The 12,267-nt window shown below is 49.2% G+C and overlaps 2 protein-coding genes across 2 annotated transcripts; one reads left to right on the forward strand and one right to left on the reverse strand.

Moving 5' to 3' along the window:
- Window positions 1-6,453: 6,453 nt before the first annotated feature.
- On the forward strand, window positions 6,454-7,335 carry T069G_10000 (uncharacterized protein; the record flags this gene model as incomplete). The annotated part of the gene is made up of 2 exons (XM_056177210.1): window positions 6,454-6,533; window positions 6,666-7,335. 2 exons carry the CDS (start codon window positions 6,454-6,456, stop codon window positions 7,333-7,335), a joined length of 750 nt encoding a protein of 249 aa, XP_056025688.1.
- A 3,503-nt stretch (window positions 7,336-10,838) lies between these two features.
- On the reverse strand, window positions 10,839-12,267 carry T069G_10001 (taurine catabolism dioxygenase tauD, tfdA family domain-containing protein; the record flags this gene model as incomplete). The annotated part of the gene is made up of 5 exons (XM_056177211.1): window positions 10,839-11,334; window positions 11,408-11,577; window positions 11,632-11,705; window positions 11,765-11,995; window positions 12,063-12,267. 5 exons carry the CDS (start codon window positions 12,265-12,267, stop codon window positions 10,839-10,841), a joined length of 1,176 nt encoding a protein of 391 aa, XP_056025689.1.

The following is a 12,267-nucleotide window of genomic DNA, read 5'->3' on the forward strand; positions in this document are numbered from 1 at the left end:
GTCCATCGCGCGCACATGGCCAGACTCTTGTTCGCAAGGGGAGCGACAGCCGACGTTCCGGTACAGCTGCTCCGGTCAAGTCTCGGGGAGGCATGTCACCTACTTTATTATCCATGGCTAGTAGCAGTATTAGAACTCGCAGTAGTATCGAGGAATGCAGTCAGCTCCCTTTTTAACCGTCGAGTAATGGTAGCGGTACATGGAGCATGCCAGCCAGCGCTCAACACATTCATCCGTGGGAAATAGCCAATAAGTACAAAAAGCTGAGCGAGACATGACACGCCAACGACACGACACGACACGAACACGAAGCAAGTCATGTCCATCTGTCTGTCTGTCTGTCTATGGCTACTAAACTATGTACAGAAATAGGCACAGTACAGTTTCTACTTGGCAATATTCATACTGTATATGGGCAGCACAAACACAGTCCAAGGCACCACACATATACACACAGTGCCACATTCTCCCCCCAGTCGCAGACACAGGCACAGGAACAAGCAACATGAATTGATCAATCAATGGCCCAGACTCAAGTAATGCCATATTGCCCGCCTAAAGTGCAGCATGTCACTCACGCCAAACAACTTGCAAGACAAAGAAGCGCCCCAAACCCAGACGAAACTAGTAAAACCACGACGGACGATTCAAACATACGAGCCGAAAGCGCCATCACAGCATCACGCAACCCGCTTCTCCTGCTCGTACCCCGGATTTGACCAGCGTGCAGAGGGTGTCCAGGTTCCGCCAATCACCTGCAGCGCTAGCCAAGCTGGCCCCCAGAATTGAGGTGAAAAAAAAAATCCGGGCTCGTTTGATTCTTCATCGTCCCGCCCATCAGCAAGCAGCCCGCTTTTCTTTTTGCCAGCCCCGGCGCTGTGTCTCGCTCTCGGCTCGCTTTCTGCTTGGTCTGTCTCTCTGCCTTCGTCCTTCGTCTTTCAGTTCTTCTAGCCCTGACCCGAACTAATAAGCGGGCACCGGCTCCAGACATGAGCACACCGGGGCGAAAAAAAAAGGGTTGCCGCTGGTTTCGTGTAATACTTTGAACGCAGCGGATATCTACAATCTGTGCGGCTGTACAGTAAAGAAAGGGCTCGGCATCCACGGCATCGTGGCTTTGACCCGATCGCTCAGCTTTTGCTTTCTGTGACGATGAGATTTGATTTTCATATTGACAGCCGCGATCCGTTTAATCTCGGGCCATGCTTCACAATTGTCCAGCCCAGCCCCGGACCCGGCCACTGTGTCCAGAACCGGACAAGCCCATGGGGATGAAGAGACTCACTGCAACACTAACCTCGGCAATGCCACCAGGTGACAAGCCCACCCCGATCGATTGACTAGCAGGCTTCGAATTTGCTTCCATGCCCTCCGGGGAGGAAAGGGAAAGGGAAAATCACGACTATCCGGCCTTGGATCCGGGTCCAAGATCGTACAGTATCGTGTTTGAGGCTGGTCTTTGCTCTGCGTTGCCCACCCACACCCGGCAGCAAGATGATCAACACTCACTTTTCATTTCTCAACTCTGCCTCTCTTCCTCTTCTCAGCTCAACAAAGCTTCTCTGCTGTGCTCTCTCAAGCTCTACTCTCTATTTTTTGCGCCCTGCTAGCGGTACCGGTACAGATGCGGAGAAGTCGTCTATCGGACCGAAGAGGCCATTCCTTCTTCTGCAAGGCTGAGAGCCAGAGACAACGTTGCATAAAGGGGCGCTGCACAGAAAGGGGGGCCGCACGCACTTTGTTGCACCAACCAGGAAGCCGCTGAGCTTCGACTTCGCCTACTTTTGTCATATGCAATGGCGATCCAATGCAGGAGCGTTTTTTTATTTTTCAATTTTTTTTTCTTCATCTTTCAGTGCATGGATTCAATTTACAGATGCAGATAGATGCAGACGGCGGGTAGCACAGCAAGCACAGGTCGTAGCGATACCACCTCGACACACTGTAATGCGTAATGATGCGTAATGCGTAATGCGTAATACTACTCGCCTCAGGATTCTCACTCTCCGTCAGCCTTTTTTCCCTCTTTTGATGTTTTGTATGTAGTATCTGTAAGCATTCCTCGTCCTTTATCTTTTTCTTTTTTGTTTATTTCTATTTGCGTGCCAACTGAACAGTACATCATCACGTGATGCAATTGACTCTGCCCCGGTTCTCGATGTCTCAAAACAGCGTCACCACCTAGCTTTCAAGCCTCATGTCTCGCCTGATTCCGACGCCCAACAGAACACACCATCAGTCTGTCTCCTGGTCTGTGCTCACAACTGCGTCATGCTGCTTCACCGACTTCAATGGATTCTTCAGTCCCGTCGCACAACTTACAAGCACTAACGCCTCACTAGCAGCTCGCTCTCCCTGCGCTAACAGAGGACTCGGGCCACTTTGTGCTTCATGCCACCCAAGCAGCCCTGATCCAGTGATCCTATTCTTGTTCCTATTCCTATTCCTCGTCTTGCACTGTACTGTGGCGCTCGTACGACGACGGCCAGGTAGCAGCAGCAGCAGCAGCAGCACATGGCAGCGTGGTAATCATCTCAGGGGGGGCTCGAGATCTAAGTGGCATCCCGTTCACTGGCACGGCAACACCCGCCTACTGCTTCATCTTCATCTTCATCTTTCATCTGCGGCCGCTGCTGTTGATTATCGACGAGGTTAAATCTTCAATCCCATGCACGCACTTACAGGTCCAGGTCCAGGTCCAGGCAGGCTACAACGGCTGAAGGCTTTATCTCGCTTATGTATTTGAAGGAATCTCATCTCAGATCTTGGCAACGTCCACGAATGATGTCCCTTGCCAGCGGTATCAAACAACAACTTCTCCTGTACTCTATTCCGAATGCCCATATGCCCATACTAGTATCAGATTCTCTAGTGCTAACAACCACTACCATTGCTATCAAACATGACTGTACCCGTAGCCCCCAAAACAGAAGTTGCTCGTCCATCCCTTTTTTCCTAGACAAGACATTCTCAGATTCATGCAGTCATGCCATACCAAAAACCGCAACAATTCCCTCCGGCACCTACGAAGCCTACACGGCTTCCCGCATCGGCATTCGCACGACGCTCTCCCGTCTGACCTACGCTAGCTTCCACGGAGTATTACTCTTACCTCCTCTGCTCATCTTTTTTACTCGATTTAGGAGAGCAGATTTAGTCCCCCGGCTTGCCTGTTTTGACCAGCGACAAGTGCTTACTGGCGGCGCATCGCTGGACAGGGCCATCTCGCTGATCCCCTTCTGGGGGCCTGCAAATAGCATCACGAGATGGGCGGCAGGGACCGGCCTTTGCATGGCAACGTTTCAGATGCCGGCATCGCCCTCTTTCTATCTATCTCGTCGTCAAGCTGAAGCCACGCTGCTACACTTGCTCGTACTCGTAAGCCAGCTTCAATTTCCTATTAATATATATTTTTTTTCTTCGCCCGGATAACCCGGTCTTGGCCTCTAGAATTCGATATTTCTCAAAGTCTAGGATGGGCGTCATGTCTAGGAAATCTCGGGTCCGAGACTAGGCCAGACACGACGATCCACTGCGCAACAGACACGTAGAGGACATGATCCATAGTATCCATGCATCAGATCTCCCGTTTACCGCCTTAAAAAAGTGAGAAAAAACAGAGCCGAAGGGAAAAGGGAGATCTTATTCCAAAGGAAATACCGAGATACGTGTAATATGTACGACACGCCCGTAGGTATCTGGTAACCCCTTTTGCAATCGATTCCAGCGCCGGTCTCCTCCAGCCTGGTCAATGCGTGCATATGTTTTTCTTCTTGTTGGCTCTAGCAACACGCAGGAACGCCTTCATTCTCGGAACGGATCCCCTCCCCGATAGTCTCGGACCAACGTCCGGGGTAAGTGGGTCGAGTCCGCGCCGGAACTTGGAGATGGACTCCATGGCTCCCCGTGATAATGACATTAAGGATCACGCTGTCTTTTTCTTCTTCCTTTTCTCTTTTCTTAAGTCTTTCTACCATGTTGGAGATCGTGGAAAAACACGGTCTTCTTGCCAGCTGTGAATGTGTCGCCGACAGTATTTAATTGAAGGTGAAGCTGCACATCTGGATATTCACAATCTGCAGATTCCAGTGCGTCTACACGAACAAAGTAACATTCGCACAGAATTCAAGCTATGTGTAGTATAACCTATTCATCGTGTAACTCGTAGTTAATGCAGAAGTGTTTCCTCATGACCATTTTCCCACATAGCTTTCTAGGGTAGGGCTTCTCAAACACTCCAATCCAAGACTGATTCTATCTTGGAAATCCTAGTATCTATATAATACTTAGCCTTTTCTATAGTCGATCTATTCATTTGATGTTCAGAATCCGTTAATTACCTTGGTAAATGGTTCATATAGCAGTAAGGCCATTAACAACTCGGCAGCTTTCGATATAGAAAGTGTTCTCAGAAAGTATTCTATTTACGTGTGTGAAACACATTTCGTATGTTTTATCTTCCTTAGCATCACCATAGTGTAATTGACTGACTGTAAGTGATTCCCTGGCTACTCTACTATCCAGCATTCACGTGTTGTCCTCACAGATTTTAGCTATAGCCGATACTCTTGCATCAGTGCGCTGTGACAACTGGCTCAACGAGACGCTATTCCCACCTCTTGAATCAAAACCCAGAAACAAGTCCTTTTTTAGAATCGATTGGCAGCAGCTGCTCGATTTATCCGTGTAACCTACCACAGCAGAACGAATATCTCAGCTCTGAGGCAAAGTCCGTCTTGCTCGGACGGATGTTCCACAAGCCTATTCCGGTTTGCTCAACCGAAGAATGCCGTTGATAGGAGGAAACAACCGAGATATCTGTTGAACCAACTATTTGTCTCTCCTGCAAACATTCCGTGTCGCTATCCAAGGGAACACAGTCGTAGCTTACCGGGGATGTTGGCAAAATATAGACAAGAATGTGAGATGAGGGGAGTCCAGCTCAGGAGTGGTAGCACAGCAGAAAGCTTCTTTTCATCAAAACGGGCATTTCGTGTGGGAACTTTTGTTAGGATACTTTTTTTGAGCGTTACTTGTTGAGATGATGCTTGATTTCGCTTATGAGGGACGCAATATTCCAGTGGTGCCGATGATGGGGAAAACGCGAGTGTCTGAAATGCAGTGATATTTCGCGTTGGAGTCCCCATATGGAATGACTTTGAGACATATAGAAGCCTAGCTGAGATGTAGGTGGTATTTGAAGGTTTGGACTGCAAAAGATGGGTATGAGGCTGACTCAATTCGGGGGCTGGCGAAGAGATGCTCTTGATGTGACAGTCGCGTGTGGATGTTCATAAGAGACACTCTTCGTGCTTCACATCCGTCAAGATGACTCGTGTGTTAACTGGTTAACTTTGATGTGGAATATTTGTGTCACATCATATGCTAGCAATTCAGGATAGTAGAGGCTCACATGGCGACTTCTTGTGAATAAGAGATAGGAATCATGTTTCGTCACACATTCTCAGCATCACAAACTCACAGTACCATGATCATATCTCAATCTGTGATAATCCAATGACTCACTGCCATTTTCATATGCATAGCAGAGACAATGAAAAATGTGTTTAGGCTAGTTATATATTGCTGACTCAAGCAAATCACTTTGATCTTGAGATGTGGTGATACTTGAAAACTTTCGCAAGCTTCACTGACAATCGTAGATCTTTGGCCATGTTCACTTGTGGTTTACATGTGTAGCTAGTTAAATATGTAAATCAAGAGTGATTATCATGGTGAGGAGCTATGGAACGGTAATGAGAGCTTATATGCCCGAGAGTAGGGACTATGCTCCCAGAACTCAGAATACTATGCATTGCAACAGAAGAAGAGAAGAAAGTAATATTTATGATACATTGCTATAAGAACCAAAAGAACTTGAGTTAAATACCAATATCATATACTGATAGCATCTCATCACTTTATCCGTCAGAAACATTGCGCATAGCCATCCCATCACAAACCAAAACATCATCACAGCATCACAGCATCACGCCATTCCACGTCGCAAACAACACCTCACACGACCAAAATATCCCTTCATCACAACCCAAATCACATCAATCTGCGCAACCTGTCTTGCCCAATAATACGCATGCTCATAAACTGCCACAATCATTGGCAAAAGCAAAAACAACTGCCAACCCTTGTGTGAAAACCCATGTATAAACAGCATCACACAAACTGTGCCGTGACATGAGCACAGCCGAGCCCCGCGAATACGCAAGCAGAGCGAAAGGAAAGGCAGAAAAGTCAAAAAGAAAAACAAATTGCGTTTGCGGCAGTGATACTGTGACGCCTTCTGGACTACTTGAAGCTGAGCATGCCAGCATGCGATTGAACTCGGATCTGATGGTCTATAGCGCCAAAGCCTATGCGTGTACCCTCGTACTATTTCAATTATTCTTCACTCATATTTTCACAAGCGAATACTAGTCTACGGCAATGTGTAAGATGGAGACGATTACAAGAATCCTTATCGGGCTTGCCCTGATGTGCTTCGCCAACGCCCTCAGCGACGAGGTGGTGGAAAGGTATAACTCATACGACGGAATATCCAGTACCCAAAAGCTGCAACGGGACTATCCTCTACAGCATCAAAGATACGGAGGCAAAGTAGAGAAGGCACTCTCTCATCACGGCTAACCGTTCAACCATCACTCTAGATCAAGCTTAACTCCTCCAACACCACCATGGCGAGGTTCTGCCGTCCTCTCCTACGACGCAGACTACGAGACTCCCACTGCCTCTCCAGACGAATACTCCTCCCCAGACCCGTATTCATTCGAAGAGACGTGGTATCTGCCATCCAGCACTATCGAGCCTTCGACGACGCCTCGTCCCCAGTATTCCGCCATTGTAACTATCAGAACCACCACATGGGTTCTCTCTCGATCGACGACAATCACCAGTGTAATCCTCGAAACGTATTATTCGACTCTAACAGACGTCGAAAACTCGGACGAGGGAGGAACCGTAACTGAGACGGAGTCGGATCCATCTACCTCAGCTCCGTGTGTAGCCGCGTCTAGCAATCCTTCAGGATACGGATATGAATGCTCGTCTTCGTCTTCGTCGTCCGTTCGAGCCATGACGACAATAACATGGTCGCCCGAGGTATCCGCCTATCCTCCGCCGTCAATCTCAACCGAAGGCCGCGCAAGCCCAGCCTCGACATCAACAACTTCGTCATCAGCATCATCAACAACAACAGCAACAGACGAGGGGACCGAAACTCCACCTGTGGTAACAGGAGCAGCAGCACCACCTCCTCTCGGAAAAGCAGACACTCGCGCCATGGGTGCCGTAGTCGCGTTGTTCGCCATCCTAGCGTGAACTTCTTCTCTCTTACCTCCAACCAAACCCCCTCACATCTCCGTCAAAAGATATTGATCCTTCACTCGTTCGCTCGTTCGCTCGTTCGTCCGTCTGTTCGTTCCAATAGCATCAAAAGGAAAGAGAAATTTTACGCGAAGAGTAGAGTAGGGGGTTTGTCTGCCTACTCCCCCTCCCCCACACCCCTCACTTCAAGCTTATCTCCTGTTCCCGGGTCGACAGAAGTTCTTTTTCTCTTTCTCTCGCTTGTTCAAAAAAGGTGGTGGCCTCGGGTAAATCGCAAAGCCAATGAACACTCCCCGGCCTCCCCCCTCCCATCTCGACTCTCGACAGAAACGAAGTTTCCTCCCATCGTTAACTAGGTCCCGCTCTGGAGAAAACAAGAGGAACTAGGGCAAATATTCTCCGGCACGGCCCTTGCCATGCAAGAAACTGGGGAGGGGGATCGGGCGTCGAGATCCGTTCGAACGGCTCTGATGTACTCGTAGGGTGCTAAAGCTCGTGGTTGTATGTGCTAAACTTGTGATGCTGTTTCTCGTTTTCTTTTTCTACGCCTGTAGTCGAGAGAAGGGGGGCGTGTTTGCGGACTTTTCTTACTGGGGGTAAGTTTGGGAAAAGGGTGAGGTTACAATGCAGTCGTCGGAAAGGGGGGTTGGAAAGATTGGGGTGATGTGAGGATGGTGCGTGAAAGCAAGGGTTCAAGCTTGCACCGGATATCAGTCAGTGACGGGGATGAAGCATCTATCTTTTTTGCGACCGTGTTTTGCTTTTTTTGCTATTCGTCTAGGGAATTATTAATGTATAACTTGTTTCTTACTTTGTGAGCTAACAGGCCTCGGTACCGTGTATATCGTGCGTACTGTGTTTTACAACTGTATATTACAACCGAATCACCGGTATGGAGCATCTCAATTGCCTGTTAAAAGCGGGCTGCTGCTTCTGTCTCTCCTCTATCTTGCCGGTGGAGTCGTTCAAACGTGTCTGAGGTGGCGTGGACATGGACATGGACCCCTATGCTATGCCAATCTCTTGCCCCCATATACATACACACGTGTTGATATCATCTCCCCGCAGAGCATGGGGGTGTTCACCATGGCACAGGTACGTAGAATTGTACACCATGCCATGAGAAAAGGCACACGAAATGGAGGTCGATATCCACCCCATCTTGGGCACGAATAGCCCCAGTATATCTCCTCTCCTCTTTGCGTTGCATGCGGCGGATGCAAGCCGAGGTGGCAATGCATGTCCGTCCTCGTCAAGCAGTTCTCATTGGGATGATTCCCGACCTTGATGGACCACCAAGTAGCTTCTGCAGGTATTGCGAGTACATCTGTTCTACATGGGTCGGCGCAAAGTCCAGGCAACTGATTCGCTCCCATCACCCTGTCCATGACCCCAGGGAGTCTCTCCAGCTCGGCTTTGGTTTCCGTATGTTGAATTAAATGACGGAGCATTACATAGCACTCGCAAAGAGTCAAAAGAGCAACATCTTAACCAGCCAATGGCTTCGAATCCCACAAACTTTACGCTACAACCGCCCCAGGAGCCGTGCTTCAACGTTCGACATCACCATCCCTGGCAGGCCATTCTCCCCCGAAACTCCGCGCTCGCCTCTAGTATCTCTAACCCCTCTTTAGATATCCGTAAAATTGTAAAGACGGTTCAAGGATGAGGTGCCGGAACTAGAGCTTTCATGCAGGAAATTAAATCTGTGGTGGATTCGGGGAACTCCGGGTCCCTCCCTCTAAGCCCCCCTAGTCACCTTGGAAGCGCCAGCCCGTCACATCACCGTACGGGCGCTCGCAAGTTTAAGAGGATCCTGACCTTTTTACTACTTGTAGGCATCAACAGCCACCTATCGAGGCGTAGAGTATGGTCTCGAGAAACGGTCTCCCCCCACAACCACATACATGCAGATTGCATTCGCACTCTGTCCATCCAGAATCGCCAAGAGAAGCGCAGATAGACGCAAACTACGCAATATTCTCCCGGCTTCATCGTCGGCAATCGCGTATTTTGTTGGGAGCGAACCAAACAAAACGATGTGGGAGTCGCATTTTGTGCGTCATTCCGTCTGCTTTACAACGTAGCATTACATTGCATCCACCGCACAGCAGGACGACAGACAAAACGTCCTGTGAGGTAAGAACTATTCATATATATCCATGTACTCTAATGTGCCTCAAGGGCAAATCCGATTCGTGGGACAGTGGATATTGCCAAGTGGCATATATCAGCGCCTACGCCATGGGAAAAGACGATCTACGACCCCTTCCAGGATGCAGATATCGGCTCACAATTCCTTTGCAAAAGGCCCGAGACAACTACATACGAAGGGTCATGCGGGCTGCTGTCATACATACATGCCCCCGACATCAATCTGTTTCTCGAGATCTCGTTGGCAAAAAGCAAAACTCGTCTATGCAATTTCCTTTCCTCCCTCCCACGGGAACGGAGCAATTCGTTTGACTCGTGCCTATACATTACATTGACCTTGGGCTCCCTCCCCCTCCCCCCTGAAATATGTAAATGTAGCAAAGCGGGCACTTCGGGCTCAAGTGGTGGCCCACGAGGTCCATGACATGGACAACAACGTGGCAATCGTCTGCTGACTGCCGCTCCGGCCAACTACCAGTCATATACGATTCCAAGCCCTCGTCGAGCCCAATAAAAATCAAGGACTCTGCTTTTCCGCAGCAAAGTGATTCGACTGGGCCATCTGCCAGGTGAGATTGCCATGGCAAAAGCGGGCAGCAGAAACCACGTCACCCGCCAGAGTCCAGGTTTTTTTTCCCTCCCTGTGATGAGGAGGCATCCAGCATGTGATATTTGACAAGAGGCGTACCACTTTCATCTAAATCTGCAAATCCTTCCTGCAAGAAATTCTGTTTAGGGAAGCTACATGGCTTATTGTGCGGCCTCGAAATCTGGGCTGAGTCTATGATGCGCGAAATGCAGGAATGAAAGAATCAAAGAGGGGGCTGAACTGGTTGGGTTGGGTTGGATTACCAACATGTTTTGAATCACCGGAAGAATGGGGACAACGTGCCCGGGAGAGCTCCCTATTCGAAAGAGTTGCTCGTCTTAACCGCCGCAATTCCAGGCTAAAGCCTCGCTGGCGGCAGTTGTGGATAGTAACTAGATACAAGCAACGGCGCGAAATCAAGCAAAGCGTAGAGCGCCGCTGTGTGGGCCCAGGGAGGGACCCCTTTCCACCTGGCCGTGAGACATTGTTTCACTTTGTGGCGCGACATTCCTCAGTGTCTAGCTCACTTGACCACCTGGGGAAAGATGGTCAACATGTGGTTGAGTCAGGAGAGACACGTTCAATTGTAGGCTTCGTGTGGGGGAAATGGTTGCTGAAAATGTAGCAAGTGAATCAAGTATATGAAATTCAACTAGTGAAGAAGAAGCAGTTGAGATAGTCCCATCTCGTCCCCACCCCCCTAAAAACGTATCAAGGTCCTCCATGTAATTCACGGGCTTCGCGCAATGAAGTGTCATTCGTCATCAGAGGCATCGCTATCCTCAATCATGAATGCTGCCGAGCCTGCCGAATATTTCGGCACTTTGTAGTCCGGCATGGGAATCAAAGGATAGAGCTTGGTCCGGACGCCATTGTCCCCGTAAGCAGCATACCAAGGTGGCAACATAGAATCGGGGACCGCCCAGCCTAGCTTCGAGTTTCGAAGCCAAAGCCTAACCATGTGGCGGGACGTATCATCGCTGTCTGTGTACGAATCGCGTCGATGGAGCAATGCCCAATTGTTGAAAAATAGCAAGTCTCCCGTCTTTAAGTGAAGTCGGAGCTCCGTGCGGTACGCGGCCTTTGATATTCTTTCCAGAGCAGACTGCTGGGAGGCAGTCAGAGCTGGGATATTGGTTGGTCCACTGGATGGATGAGGCCCAAATCGATTCGGATCTATGCTAGCCATCAACCTGCCATCGTGAATTGCGAGGGCGGGCGCTAAGTAGCATTTTGCTCCACGCCCCGAGCTGCAAGGTAACACCAGTTTTCAGCCAACGCCCAATGTCAAATAGTAGGGGGTAAAAACAGCAGTGCTCTTACATTTGCACAGGCCAATCTGCAGTTAAGAGAGTCTTTGCAGCGGATGGGTCTTCAGCAAGCAGCTCATTAAATGCAGTGCTGACGGAACTGAGATACGTGTATCCCCCCTTTTCCGCGCTGTGCCGAACTTGGAGCGCTAGGATATCGCACCCCATATCGTTGTGATAGGGCTGTTTGAATTAGTATCAATCAATAGGCATGGACGACGACAAATTGATATTTACCAAAGCTTGATTCGAATGAATGCCATGGCGCATCTCCACAGGGACTTTCCAAAGTTTTGAATTGGTGATATGAGCTTTTTGATATAGGTTAGAGGTGATGTTGGGTCAAGTCCAGTGGAAAGACGTATCTTACAGAGAACGTTCCCCTTACGGTCTTGCAATCCCCTCTTGTCAGCGATATAGCTGGATATGCCTAGGTAGATCGTGGTGCTGTCTTCAACTGAGTATCTTGACTCTTCAAGACCCCTGAGAACGAAGAAACCGCGTTGCTCATGAATAACTCTGGCGGATTGAGAAAGCCGTGCCGCAAGATTCGGGAGGGGAAAGTTGTCACGGTCAACCTGGTCTCCATCGAGGCCGAGAGCTGTAGTCCAAGTCAGCTGGCTTCGTATATTACTCTCAACACGAGTATATTCAATAGAGTCTCTTACACTTGAAACTTTGGAGGGCTGCATCGACTTCTTCGACATCCTCTCTGCGAAGCTGCCAGGTGTACGTTTCCTCATCCTCGAAGTCAGCCCCTGACCAGGCCAAGGGGTCATTGATAGCTGTTGGAAGTTTTGCCATCATGTCCTTGGGTATAGCAGTGGCTGCGTCAAGGATATTTATGGGACCAGTCGTGCTTGGCGGAATCAT

The sequence above is a fragment of the Trichoderma breve genome, chromosome 6 (genome assembly GCF_028502605.1).
Source record: "Trichoderma breve strain T069 chromosome 6, whole genome shotgun sequence".
NCBI lineage: Eukaryota > Fungi > Ascomycota > Sordariomycetes > Hypocreales > Hypocreaceae > Trichoderma > Trichoderma breve.